Source organism: Falco biarmicus, chromosome 12, assembly GCF_023638135.1.
Source record: "Falco biarmicus isolate bFalBia1 chromosome 12, bFalBia1.pri, whole genome shotgun sequence".
Classification (NCBI taxonomy): domain Eukaryota; kingdom Metazoa; phylum Chordata; class Aves; order Falconiformes; family Falconidae; genus Falco; species Falco biarmicus.
In genome coordinates this window covers 25879678-25895008 of record NC_079299.1, presented here as the reverse complement: position 1 = coordinate 25895008, position 15331 = coordinate 25879678, and the positions used below count along the sequence as shown (strand labels likewise).

The following is a 15331-nucleotide window of genomic DNA, read 5'->3' as shown; positions in this document are numbered from 1 at the left end:
TGTATTGCCCAGATCTTACACTGCTAGCCTGTAAAAAGCTACACAGTTTATGCTATTAACAGATTATGTGCATCTTTGAAAACCTATCTACACTTGGCTTTGCAAACCTTTTCTGGTTTAATTGCTTCACACATGCTGTTGGGTACTGCTATAACTTTGAACTAGTGAAATCTGAAATAAATATTGAACGATATGCATACAGAATCATTCTTTCTTGTCTCCGTAAGCATTAGTTTAGCCTTTATGCTTGAGCTCATTTTACCCTTTTTTATTTGATGTTGTAGGCTATATGGTTATTCTCATAGATGAACTTCATCATTGGTGCTGACTTAGGGCCTTACTGTAGTGACTGTTCATGCACACGATATTTCCCTTATTTTGTATGTTTCACTTTTCTTAAACTCTTTGCCTTAATTACAGTAAATCATTTCTTTGATTGCACGGTGAGAGTGCAGAAATGCCGTGCCAGCAGCCTTTTTTATTCTTTGTTGCTGCTACTACACTTTTGCTGGCTCCTTAGGGTAATAAGATCTATGCACTCTACTAATTTTCTAGCATACTTAGCTGCAATTGCAACCTTTAGTAGTTATTATTTAATTAAGTTCAAAGTATTGCATGAATAGTGCAAAATTAAAAAAATGTAAAAAAGAAAAAAGGTCAAAGCAAAGTATTTATTTCAAATCCATAAGCATTATTTTTTGGAATATTTGCATAAGGCATTAATAGGATGGTGACGTTAAATGTTCTGCGTGATTGTAGAAGTATCAGAGGTATATAGTAAAAGAGAGTTTGGTATTTAGCTGGGGATCAAATTTGTTTTCATAATTTGTAGCGATAAATTCTTAGAACCTTGAATAAGACATTTCTAATATTGAAATTTTAATTCTGCTTTACCTTTTCTGGGTGTTTTCAGTTAGCAGAAGTTTACTGAATATTATTTTTTTTATAAACACGTTGACTAGTTTTGGCAGAAAAAATGTTTGTATGTATTTGAATATCTACTTATAGATTAGTAGGTCTGTCCAGTGAATGTAAAATGAGTAGTAAATGTTTGTGACTGTGTATTTGTGTGAAGACAACATAAACACTGGCTTTTAATAACTAAAAGTTTCTGGGTTTGCTTTTGTAGTGGATGGCTGTATACACAGAGCTGCTGGGCCCTGCTTGGTTGCTGAATGTCGCAACCTGAGTGGCTGTGAGACTGGGCAAGCAAAAATTACATGTGGCTACGACCTACCTGCAAAATGTAAGTTGACCCTTTCTCAGAGTTTTCTTTTTGTTGAAAGCACGTGGAGCTGGTATGCATGCTTTTATTTCCCTGTAGTCTAGTTCCACAAGGTATTCATTTTAGAAAATTAGCAGTGGGACTTGATTAACCATGTTCTGTAATAACATCTTCCCCTCAAAGCAATTCAGGCTTTTCTAAACAATTATTTCACCTATGTTATCCAATGAAAACCTACATGTCTCTAATATATAAAGCATCTTTCATGTTTATTTTTTGCAAGCTAAAACATATCCTTTCATATGCATAATAAAGGATTGGAAATGCTTTATGAAGTATGAACAAAATATACATTATCATATTTAAGTTCCACGGAGACAGTTTTTGGAAATGTTGCATATTTCATATTCTTCATGCAGATTCCTTGATTGTGAATACTTTGAGAGCCAAGGAGATCAAAGTGATGTATTGTGTTTTCAGCTGCTACGTAGAGGCGGACTGGCAATTACTGTGAAGGCAGCTGTCACACTTTAGCTTTCGACAGGGTGCAGCTCAGTGCTGGAATGTTTTTTCACTTTGAAAGTGGAATTGTCAAAATTCCCATCCTATTTAAAATAAGAAGATGGCTATTTGACCTTGTTGTGTAGATGCTGAGTTTTTCTTGGAAAAAACGAACATGCTGACAGCACATTGGTCAACCAGTCTATTATGTAAGAATGAAAAATAGGAAATCTCTGCAAGTAAGGCTCTGACAGAATAGTATATTAAGATATGATGATACAAGTACAAAGAAAGCATTATGAACAGCGTATAACTAGAACTCAAGCTCTTTTTTTTTTTATATGCAGTCTGCACTAGGAACATGGCTCATTCAAAAGTATTTACATCTGTTCTCTTAATTTATTCTATACATTTTCCATGTAAAATCAAATGCTTAATGCAGTAGCAGGCATCTTTTCAGCTTCCTGTGGTCCTTAATACCTTAGGTAAAGAAGAAAATTGTGTTCCCAGTCATCTGTTGGCAGCTTCTATGATGATGATGAGAGCTACCAATTATTTCCTTGACAGTGATAACTGCTATATATGGGAAAACTTAACTGTATTTCATACATAGTTTCTCCATGTATTAATGATTATTTATGAAAGGCTACTTTGACTAGAGGTCAGGAAAATGGTTGAGGGAGATGCAATGTGGTTGTTACAGTGAGTGTGTATATGACCAAAATCTTCACTGGATTCCTATAAAATGGATAGGTTTGTTAGAGAACACCTTATAATTTACTCTGCTGGGGATTTTTTGATGTTTAATTCTTCCCTTTAAAAAAAAAAATATGTTGGGAGGGATAGAAAAGCTACTTATCCATAGGTGCAGAATTCTTCCCATGTTTAATGAGAGAAATTAAACACAAGGTATCAAAGCAATGAGCACTGAACTGTCTTAGAAAGAGAACACTGAGGAGTTTAGCTGAGGATTCCATGTCTAGAGGCATGGCCTTTCTTTACCTTTTATAATAGTTTAATGGGTCTTATGCTGCAAGTTAGGTTTGTAGAATCGCATCCTGTTTAAAGACTATAGAAGAATTTTTTGGTTTGCCCTTTATGTAGGAATAATAAACAAAACAGTGGGAAAACCCATTATCACTTGCAGTTGGTAATAAGTACTGTAACCAGACATGGAGAAAAGTCAATATTCTGCTTAATCAATATTTTTAGAAAATGAAATTGTACCAGAGATGTCTATTTGTATTTGATCGTGCATCAACATGAGAGGGGGAAAGGCTACATTAACTGACAAACAGGGAGGGAAGTGTACACTTTGCATGCAGAGGCTGAGAGTTATACTCTTGATTTCTTAGGGTTTTTTTTCCTTAAAACATATTCTGTTTACCAACTGTTTTCTTTTACTTTTCCCTTTAGAAGCTTAAGGTTGTAGGCTCATTAAATGATAGTACTTTTTAGACCATTTGTCTGAAAGTTAATAATCAACATTCTGTTTTCATACTTTAAAGAGCTATAGTCACTGGACATTTTTTGTAACTCCATGTCACTTTGTCATAATAGTATGACAATTTAACTATGGAAACTATTTTACATATGGTTTTTGTGATGTGAGCAGCAGCACAATGGGAGGTCCAGACTTCCCCATCCAGATATACTGTGATGCAATTTTGTGTGTCCTCAGTTTGTTGAAGGTTAGAGATGAATGGATAACTCCCAGTTTTCACAATGAATTTGCTTTTCACTTATCTATTCGTATGTAGGAGACCAACTACAATAATCCATTAACAGTTTGAGTAGTGCAATGATTATTTTGTTGTCTCTGCTCTTCTTGTGACTTTAGTTGAATGAATAATGATAGTAAATGTGAAATGTGTTTCCTAGCATGATGAATTGTAATTTTTATCTTATTTAACAGAATTGTAAAATGTTACAATCATATTTCCTACCCCTGGGATTTTCTTGTCTTTCGTTCTTGATACTGAAATGCTTTGCTTGGAAGCAGTTTGCTGAAATAAGCAAAACTGCTCTGGGACAGAGGAGCCTGCATGTGTGCTGTATGATGCAGGACTCAGGCTTTAGCTGAGGACTCCATGTTAAAGAAGACTTAGTATTCAAAGATTATGCAGCATATTGCTTTGTTTTATAGACAACTTGGAGGAGGTTGAATTAAATTTGGCATTTGAAGGGGAGGTATGCTTTATTAGGAAGATGGTAGTTGGTAAATAAGCACTCTGGCAATCTCCTTTATGATCTATTGTATTTTTATTGAATGCTTTGCTGTGTTTACTTGGGTTAAATAAGAACAGTTCTGCTAAATAATCTCTTCACACAGGAACGATAGAAAAATGTCTGACTCAAAAATGCAAAGATTTATTTAGGGTATAGATGCTTTCTGTGACTTGTTCTTGTTGCATCTGAGTTGGAGAACATTACTTGTGTATTTCAGTTTGTGAAATACACAAGTAACAGTAAATGTTTAGGGAGACAATACATAAAATAGTTCATTTTTCCTCATCTTTTTATTCGGATAGTGTGAATAGACCAAGATTAACATGTCTATAGCCTAGAGATGTTGCGTTATGGACTTTTCAAGATACATCTTTCTGAATGCCAAAAAATAGTCTGTATGAAAATAGAAGTGAAATCAAATTGAGTTTTCTAATTACCAGTTAATGTAACGTTCAGTATAGTTTTACAAAAGTTGCTGTAATCACCATCTGCCTTCTGTGCTGCAAAAGCCTACACAAAGTCCCCCCCAAATGCCAACAGTTATTTGCTGAATACATAATTTAGTTGATGTCATCTATTGTTGTTTTTCAGCAAACACCTATGCAGGCACCCAAGTTTTCATAGCGCTTTGAAGGGCTGAAAAAGGCAGCGCTTTTTGCTCTGAGATGCTTTCTCAGACTGATCATCAATTACTTCTGTACTTCATATTGTTGTTCCTTTTAAAGAAAAGTTCATTCTAAATATTGTACAACTGGTCTTCAAACATTGAGCAGTACTGTGATACCGTCATGCTTTAAATAACAGATGAACAGTATCTGTTTAAAGCTCTGCAAATGCTTGTTTTCTTTCTCATTTGATTAATAGTCTCAGTTGGCTCTACTGGCAGAAAATGGTCTGAATATAAATTGTGTTTGTGGCTGGAACCAAGGGTCCATAACAGCCTTGTGGCTTGTTACCTGCTTGCAGAGGTTCACTATAAAAAAAGACCCTCTCAGACCACATTAGGAAAAACAGTCCTGTTCCACAAGGTATTTAACAGCTGAAAACCAACTGAAAATGAGGTGATGATACCCAGTACAGGTGAGTGGTACCCTGACCTTGCAGGAAAGGACTGCCAAACTATCTTTCTATTGTTAGTATGTCTAGTAATAATTTATTTTATTTTCTGAAAAACATTTGGTAATAAAACCCCTAAACTGAGGAAAATAAAAGCTTACAGCCTCTAATATGGGATAGAGCCAATGATTGGTAAATTAAATCTGAAAGGTGGCCTTTCAGTGGAGGTACCTTGCTGGAAATGCTAGGCAGTTTCTAATACATTGGTTTATGTTGTTAATAAAGCTATAATACTTTGAATATTTTTTCTGTTTGCGTTGATATTTTTAGTACTTTATGCAATATCCTTTAGTAAGTGCCACATATAGCATAGTCTTCTGGTCCAAAGTCACTGTGTAGATCATTCTGGAGTAATAATGTGAATGTGCTCTTAAAGACAATTCCTGCTGTGAAATAAGTAGTTAGGAGGAGTGCTAGTATTAAACGCAGTAGGAGGAATCAGCCTTTAAATTTGTTTAATCAGATTAAAAAGTGGAGATTAAAAAGTAGAGATTAAAAAGTATGCTTCTATTATATAGATATTAATGTCTATATTTTACAGGTGAACATTTGGAGGATATTATTTTAAAGTGAGGCTGTAAGGGTACTGATTTTAAATCTCCCCATATTTTCTGGAAAACACATAAAGAGCTGTAATTATAAGGTCGATTATGCAGAAACAGAACTCTATTCCAGTACTCCAAAACAGGTCAATTGGAAAAATGGGGCATAATAGTCAGCTTATATCTGAATTTCTGGGATTCCACAAAGAACTTTGTTTCCTTATTTTTAAAACCTTGGATGATGTAATAATACAGAAAATTTGTTTCAAACTATTCTAAATTTCTGATTTTGAGAGTCAGAGAGATATTTTATTCTTCCTGGTTCTGATGTGCAGAACATTATCTTTGCATGATTGTTCAGTTTGCTACCTCCCTATTTTTTCCAGGTGGAGGTAAGTCTGGGAATTGGAAAATAAGTGTGGGAATTTAAAAGGAAGGCATTAAAAGGGAGCAATATGTGGACAGGAGAGGATTGCTTAGAGAAGTCTAACTCCCAGTTGGTCCAAGGACCTTGATCTTCTCTCACAATTGCTTTTAAATATTTAAGTGAGAACAGGTGTGCCACCAGATGTATAACTAGACTGAAGTTTGATGAAATTTCTGTTGAAAAAGGCTACTGATAAGCATAATTGAAGCTTCATAAATGTTACGATAGTTTTCCAGGAGGGATGTCTTTATACTCTTGTCTTACCTGAGTAGCATCACATTATTGTAAGCATTGTAGCCAAACTGCGTGACACCTACTGGAAAAAAAGATATAGCCAGAAAAAGCTCTAGACAGTTATTTTGTGAAAGAATGCTGAGCTGCACCAGCTGTTTGCTATCCCTTGTTCATATTTTTTTTAAACAAGTATCATTACTTAAATATTTAAAGCTAAATTTAAAATGAAGCAAAGCAAGATAATATTAATCAAATGCCCAAGATGCCTTGTTCTTGAGTGATATTTTTGTTTAGATTTCTTTGGGAAAGTTTTTTTAATGGTTAAAAAAAACCCTGTACATGGTTGTGTGTTTTTCTTCTGAGTTGTGTTTAAGTTTCAAAGTTGGTTTTGTTGTTGTTTTTTTAATAAGCTCAATTTATGTATGGCATGACCATTTTGGAAATAGGTGCAGTGATGTCTTTACTGTGTTTTAATTTGGTCTAATTGCCTCCAGTCATCTTAATGACCTGCTATATTCACTGTTAACAATAGCATACATTGCATATGCTGTAAATGTGTTGGAAGGGAAATATTATTATTTTGGTCCTAAAACCTGCTTAGATTTTTAGAGAGGGTTTTATGCAATATTGTAAATCTTTATGGCTTGTCTTTCCCTTATGTACTCCACACCCCCACCCCACTCACACACAAAGGGAGAAGTTAGGATTTGTGGGGAATGGTGGAAATTAATTTATCAACTTCTAGTAAACAAGTTCAAAGATCTTCTCTTCCAAGTCTGCTCAAGGTCTGTTATCAGTTTGGGTAGAAAAGGGACAAGTGTTGTCGATAGCAGTTGAAATGTGCAGTTATGAATCAGCGAGTATCTTCCATCACAGGAGTATATGGTCTTTGTCCTTGGATTCAAACCTAACTCATATACATTTTTTTAATGGATAGATTCCTTGAAATTTAAATTGTGAATGGACTGGAGTGCATGTTTGTCAGTGCTCTGTGTAGTGCCATGTTGTGGTTAACTTATGGCATGTACTGCTGGAAACTGTTATTTCACAGCAAATTGTTCAGTTAACAAATGTATGCATTGTGTCTAAAGGAAATATTGTACTGTCGATTTCATTACAATATTATTATAATAATATTATACTTCACTGCTCATTCTAAATCCTCCTCTTCTGGGCATGACTTGTTACAAACTGGTCATGAAACACTGAACACCGGGGCAGGAGTGGGCACAGACAAAATTGAGAGGAGGACTGAACCCTTCGCTTGGTACTTGATTCCACTGTTGGCTTATAACGTGGGTGTTAATATAGTGTAATGGCAGGCAGTAGAAACTTGTGCCATGAATTTCCCTCCCTGGCCTCATTTCTGTAATTCTGGACATGTAAATTTTTTGCAAGGGTCTAATTCTTGGTGTTACTGAAAGCAGTTACACAAGTACATTTGCAGTGTAGCGTGGTGGTGGTGGCAGCCCTCGCTGTTTGGTAGCACATTCAGTGGTGTTGGCATTCAGTGTGCTGGGGTCACCCTCTGGATCCCTCCTGCAAGAAATTGAGAGTAAGTTAACCAGGTATAAACACTTTACTAATGCTTAAATTATGTGTAAGGTGCTATTTAAAATGTCTCTTAATTCAGTGAAAAATATTTTGCACTGGAATATGCCTTTCCACACGGGTGGCATATAGTCATTCCTCAGGCATGTTGGCACTGGAGCAGGGCGTTGTGCCCCTTAAGGCTAATATATTTTATTTCCTCCTTCTTCCCTCTTCCTTGAATATAGTTAGTTCTTTTTACTCAAATAATAATAATAAAAAAGTCTAATTTGTAGCAGAAAAATAAACAAAATTCTGATCGCTACAGTCAGCTGACAAGGAAAAGGGGTTACAATGGGTTATAATGGAGATGTTTATGCTCCTTTAACTGCAGCAGTTGCTGCTGCTCCCACTCTAATACGTTCCCTCAGTAGCCAAAGCCTACACTCAGTACTTGAAAAATTAATCTTTGATGCATGAGATTTTGTCTGCCTGAATTTTGCTTGTCTCATTTTAAATGCTTACTGTAGTAAAACACAACATTAACCTCATAGTGTGTTGGCACTTTGTGATTTATGCTGGGTTAGTCTCTGAAAAATATGCAGCCTGTCTCCCAAACCTGGATTTAGCTTATAAAATACGTTGGCACAGGCTTGGGGCTGGAATTGGAACACTAACTGCTGATCCTCCATCTCCCTAGGGTAGGAAGAAGGTTTAAAATTGTAGCCTCTCGGAGGTCATTAACTTCATATCATTTCTTCAGATTAATAATAATTATATTATTGTAGCTGGAATGTTGTAAAAACAGTACAGCCTAATTTTCTTTCTTGCAAGCAAAGTATAGGATTCCTTTTTGTGCTGAATCTGCATATTCCTTGGCCAAAAATATGGCAATTTTTTTGCAGATGGAAATAGTCAGTTCATAGGTAATAGCACAGAACATAGCTGTTTTCATTCTACTATTTTGAAATAAAGCAAAAGGAAAAATATGGATGTGAAAGGTGCTGTAATTTTTTTGTTATTCTTCATTTGCTCACAACCCTTGCTGTTTACTTGAGGTTGTTATTTTTTTTTTCCCCTGAATATATTTTTAAAGAATCTTACAAATGAAAAGTAGGAATGTTTCAAGAGTCTTTACCTGTAATGTAATTCCTTTAGACCAGTTAAAGTGAATAGAATGGGAAAGTGATGTAAAATGTTTTTTTAAAAGGCCTTTGTCTCATTAAGCAGAGGTATCTTGAGGCTGTTTCACATAAACTAAGTGCAAAGACCAAAACCTGTTTTTTTGGTTAAAAACTGAGGTCAAACATTTGAAAGATTTCTCTTCAGGAAGAAGACATCGGGTATGAGGCTGCAGGGTGTAAATATTGTTTTAATTGCTGGAGGAAAGAATCTAAATACTGGTTAACCACATAATAAAAAAAAAAAGGGGGGGGGGTATTGTTTTACATGCTGAAGATCCTGTTTCAGTACTAGTGAAACTATACCATTATCCATGAGGTTTTGCCTTTTAGTATTGGGATCAAAATCAAATGTTGGTTTTTTTGTTGTTGTTGTGCAGTACTAGAAATTTATGATAAATTAGTTCTCCTTTTTTTAGTTTTCTGATAACATCCCCCTTAACATTGCTTTGTACTTGTATTATTTTTTTCTTAATTTTGTGTGAAATATTTTGCACCAGTTGAAGAGGATACATTAGGTGTTAATTTTTAATTTCTCCTCAAATTTCTCAGATTCTTTCCTTCCTTTTTGGTATTCATGAGTTTTCAATGATGTTTATGAAGATTCTTGAGTTATCATCAGTGATCTTGTATCTTTTTACAAAAAGAGAAACAAGGAAACCCAAGAGATGGAGGGGATGCATTTATGTTACTATATATCTGTAGCTGTACATCTGTTTATCTATATGTGTGTTTATATTTTCTCTGTGCATGCTAGTAAGTGTCACAGAATATTTACACCATTGCATAACTTGCCAATGTTCTACCACTTATTCTGTTCTGGATAAATGGCTGTATCTTTTAGGTGAATTAGCTGTTAAGAAAAAATAGGTTCTGGATGTCATTGATTTTTGGCCATTTTCAGAACACTCAGAGAAAAGAAGTGTTAGTTTTTAGTAGTTGCAGCACAGCGCTTTTAGCTTGTTGCATTAGAACTGAAGTTTCACTGTTGGGAATAGAGAGGAACTTTGAAATGCATCATCTACAGGGCACAGCAGTAACTGTCATCTGGGCTTTACAACTTTCTGAATGTCTTTGTTAGTTTGTTTATTTGTTAATATTCAAAAAAGACCCAGCGGTAGTCCAAGTAACTGATAATAGTTCTAGAATCAGGTTTAGGACGAAAGTGTATTGATGCAAGATACAGTACTTTCAGTCTAAACTTTTTTATATCTGTTTCTGCTCATACGCTGGTTTGTAGGTGAATATAATTTGTATAATATAACTTATGCAGTAATAAGCCGGAACAAAGTGATATTTAAATAACTATTCCAACTTTGAATGCATCTTCTTACATACTCTTTCTTAGCTCTTTGTCATGCTACAGATCTCTCTTCTGGCTCATCAGAAAAGTGAGTTATACTGAATGCCCTTTAATCTCAGACACAGTGGTCTAAATTCATGTATTTTCTAGTGATGTATGAAAGAGATGGACAGAGAAATGTCTGACCATCGTAATGTTTCAACGTGGCAATAAAGAATGTGTTTGATACATAGCTTCACACTTCTAAGTATGCTTCACATTTAGTTTTCAATAAAAAGAGTTGGTAGTTTTCCAACGCTTTTCAGGGCTTATAAATAAATAAATGCATAAAGGACAAATGCTTTGCAACAGTAAAAATAACATTTTTGGTATCTAAATATGTGTATGTCTGCCTGGATCACATTTATTTTTACAACTTTCTTACTGTATTTTCAGTATACAGTGTTTGCATTAGAATTAAACATTTGGGTAGGTTTTGAGAAGGTAAGAATACAGTAAGAATATTGTTTAATATGTTAGCCTACATGGGCTAGGTCGTCAAGACTGTAAATGGTTTAAAGTACCCATGAACACAAAGGAGGAAACAGTTTCTTGTTGAAGCTTTTTGTTTTAACAGCCACATTATTAATTTTTAATTCTCCAGTAGAACTGGGGAAACTCCAGTCATGTTATATGTGAACCAGAGAGGAGGAAAAAAATCTTGAGACTTTGAGAGGTGTCATGGATGGCAAAATAGTGTCATATAATATGCTCTTGAAAGCCTGCAGTTTTGAAAATCACAATTCATTCAAGTAAAAGATTGCAATTGTGTCAGGTGCAATCCTGTCAGAGGTGTAATCTTGTTTAAAACACTTCCCCCCCCCAAAAAAAAAAAAAAAAGAAAAAAAAAAGAGCAGAAATGTTTCCAGGGAAGACTGTTCATTTAAAATTAATTTATTGTAATAAATACAGCCCTGTTCATGAGAAGCTGAAAGTGAAGTTAACGCAAAATTGACTGGGGAGCCATGAATATGTTGGAGTTCTTTCAGATTAGAGAGTTAAACATAAAGAAAGATGCAAACCAAGTCATTTTAAATCATAGTCTTGCACTTGGTAATGAAAGACAACTTCAGAAAATGAGTTTGGGGTTTGAACACTTGGCCACAACTTAAAAAGAAAACTGCCTCTCCATCACCGTTTGGACCCCTCTTATTGCATGGTTTTGAAGGGCATGAAAACTCTCCTCTTGTTGTGATTTATTGTTAAGGAATATTTATTACCTGTCTTGCTTAAGGACTGTTCAAGTGGAGATTGTCTTTGACATAAAAATTAGTTTTAGCCAAGACTGAGATTTATCCCCAGATTACAAAAGAAAAAACAAGACCAAAAAACCAAGCCAAACCCCACCAAAGAACAAGAAAAACCCCTGTGTTTGGATTAAAATTTTTACAGTGGTTATGATTAAAATGCTTTCAGCATTGCCCTTGCCTTCCTCACTGGCTCATGCTCCTGAGTTAAATTAGCTCTTGTACAGCACAGCCACCACTTTAGCCTTTCTTGGATTTTCTGCTTTTGGCAAGGGAATGGACTTGTCCAACAGCCCAGATGTGGGTGTGAAAAATTATCTAAATTATGCTTGATCAACTTGAATGCCACTGTGTTAGTACAGGAACAAATAGGGTAGAAGTAAAGACAACTTGTATACAGGTTTGCCCCCGTGGGGAATTGAAAGGTGTTAGAGAACTGGCAGAAGATCCGTGTCGGAGGTCTATGAATCATAGATACTTGAATGTCCTATTGCAGCTGCAGATCCACGAGTCCTTTTTCTTTATTAAATGTTATTTATGCAATTGGGGTATCTGAGTTTTTCTCTAAGTTCCCCAGACACTTTTTGTGAAATTAGTGTAATCTGTAAGCCTTCAAGATCTCAAAACACTGTAAGATTTCATCTTATTTTTTCCTTACCTTTTTGTTGTTGATTGTAGACAATAATTTATTTAGCTTTTCTACTGATGGTTTTATCTAAAAGAGCAGTTAGTTCATGGTTCAGAGAACCTCTTGTGGTCATGCATAGAAGGTGAGGGTGAAAATGAGAGAGGACTTTATTGGTCTTTTTTTTTTTTTTTTTTTAATTTTATTTTATTAGCAACGGTATTTTAGAGGCCAAATCAGGGTGGCACAAATGAGTAAATACCCTGTACGGCAGACACAGCATGTTCTGAAAGGAAATTTTCTAAGGTGGGACAAGTCCTTACCTCATTTACCAAAGAGCTTGGGAGACTTTGGCCTTTGTCACACACTGTAATGCTGTTTGGAGTGTTGTGTGTTCCTGTGGCATATGAAGAAACTGTAGCTGCATAGCTCCTTCCGCTGCTGTTGCTCTCCTCCCAGACAGCTGAGAGCTGCCTTCATGCCTGCAGGGATAGAGACTTTAAGCGCCGGTTTAAAAATAAAAAACCAAACCCCCTCTCTGTGTGTAACATGCATTGGACAGGTGGGTTGGCAGGACGGCAACGATAAAGAGAAAGTATCCAAATCTGGCTTAGGTTGACTATCTTTTCATAGGAGAGGAAAATATTTTTTTTTCAGGTTTCGGAATATTCTTGGCTTATAAAAGTATTCTTTGAGTTAATTCCAACTGTGGATTTGACTTCTGTATTGGAGTGACTTACCCACCATGAACAAACTGAGGGTATCAGTGCATTTCAAGTAAGCCACTGTACCGGCACCAGTTGGTAACAATTTTCTGCCACTGCTATTTGGTGTTGGATTTTAAGCAGAGTTATATAAGCAAATGGCTTTGTAAGCCATTATCTAATCTAGTTCCTCATAAGAATCCTACTTTATTAAATAAATAGCAACTAATGTTAGATGCAGGTATGGTAAGTCCCTGTCTTGTGTGTTTACAGCAGGCTGCCAGTGTGAGCAGCCTGAGATTTCAGTGTATCACCATCAGGTGAATGAATTGTTTCCTATCTGCCCGGTCTTTTAAGAGGTGAATTCAGTGGCTTTAACACTGGGCAGGCTTTGGGCAAGGCCAGCTGCATGAGCTCTGCTCTGAAACGAATGCCTCCGAGGTGGTCACCTCTCCGTAGTGCCATTATTGGCCACATATGCGGTACACATGCTTGTTCTCTTCCCACGCCTCCCTCACTTGAAAGCAGCCAAACGCATCTCCCAGCCTGTGGCAGAGGGACTCAGTGTGTTTCTTTGATACTGGGCTTTATTTGTCTATTAGCTCCAGGATCTCCTTAATACAAACCAGTGCTAATGCTCATTTGGGTCATTGTGTATTTTATTGGAGAGACTGTAACAGAGATGTGCTGTTGATATTTGGAAAACAATGGGTTTACCTACCAATGCTTTAAAAAATAAAAGCACCCCTATTGGCTTATAGTAGCTGGATATTCAACAGCAGGAGCTGTGATTTGGCTCCAAGCCCAGGATCCATTATATCTTGCACCTTTAGCCTCTAAATTGATAAGATGGCAGGCGTGCAATTAACAGATTTAACTACAGTGTCTCTTATCTGAATACTGTGCCTGGCAAGTATATTATCCCTCCTCTACCCCTGTGTTTTTTGACTTCAAATGTTTCCACCACTTTCTTGGGCAGTCACTTTTAGCGGCGATATCTCCGTATCGTTATTGTGTCTTTTCATAGACTGTCAGAGCATCCTTTATCAGTTTAGTGTTTTCCCAGCCACCTCTCGCCCTTTCTCAGCTTTCTTTCCTTCTCCATTTGTTGTTCGTGTTGCTTCTGTTTGATGTGAAATCTTTTTTTGTTTTGTTTTTTTTTTTTTTAATTTATTTTTGTGTTTACCTCCATTTTTATCTTCTACCTAATGAAAGGAACACTTCCTCTTAGTACGAAGTTGAGTCTAGATCTTGGGTTTAATTAAAATCAGACTTGTTTGAATTAAGGTTTAGGGTTCATTCTTGCTAAATCTAAGAGAAACATCTGGACTCGGGCTATAGGAAAATGGAAATGCTATCATCCCATAAGCAAACCAGTCCTCTTTCATCAGGTATCTGTATAGCTAGGCTTGAGCATTTCCAGTTAATCTCAAAATACATTTTTCTCATTTAAACCAATACATTAATTCAAACCATAGTTAATTCTCAGTACAGTTCAATAACTAAAAATGTTTTATTTTTCATCTCAATTATGCACCTTGTTTTAATATATGCATTTAAGATATTTATGTTTCTTTTTACTGCATGAGATGTGATATGTGCAATACTCTCTTCTATATGTACAGTGAATACCCTGTCATTTTTAACAATCACAACCGTTGAAACGTTACTTGTTGATCATTGATCAAACCATACACATTTTAAAATGCATTCCTTGTGCTTCCTTCCTATCAGATGTTGAGAAATGGTTGACTGCAGTTTCTCAAAGTTACAGGAACTAGTCTAAGCTTGCCTTCTGATCAAATAAAGTCTTAAGACACAATGCCTTATAATAGGCCAGACCCTGTGATTAAACACACAGAGTTTTAACTTGTGAATACTTGACCAAATAAATGCCATAATCAGCAGGAATAGATGGCATGTACTGATTTGCTGGGTGTGAAAAATCCTCCTTTATTGAGACATTTGTTACTTACTTTCTTGACACGAGTTTCATCTGCAGTCTGACTCATAATAATATCATTAGTATCTATCAAGTTATCAGGTTTTGGGTTTGTTTTTTAAAGAAATAATGGCTTTTCAGATGGTTGTGGTTTGTGTCTTCATGAAGAAGTATATGTTCAACTGGTGGGCTGAACAAATATTTCTTTACCTTGCCTACTGTAACACCGCTCATGACTAGTTATCCTATTAAAAGCATCTTGAGACTTTGGTAAAAATCATACTTTTCTCCCTTTTTAAGTGTTCATTGTTTTTGAAAGCTAGAGACTTCTTTGGTTTTTAGCTTTTAGTCTGAAGCAGCATGCATTTCCTCAGTCTTCAAAATGTGAGGTTTCTGTGTAACCAAGGATTGTGAGATCCTTTCTTTTGTACATTTATTTGATGGTATTGATCTGAGGGTAGTTCCAAGTAAAAAGAAAGCCTCTTG

The 15331-nt window shown here is 35.8% G+C and overlaps 1 protein-coding gene across 3 annotated transcripts in view; it reads left to right on the top strand.

Annotated features, from left to right (window-relative positions):
* The window catches only part of MACROD2 (mono-ADP ribosylhydrolase 2), an 892508-nt gene that overhangs the window by 272296 nt on the left and 604881 nt on the right, over positions 1–15331 (top strand). For all 3 annotated transcript variants that reach the window (XM_056357738.1, XM_056357737.1, XM_056357736.1), the window contains exon 5: positions 1130–1246. In XM_056357738.1, the coding sequence (XP_056213713.1) occupies positions 1130–1246 (117 nt within the window). The remainder of the gene's footprint in view (positions 1–1129; positions 1247–15331) is intronic.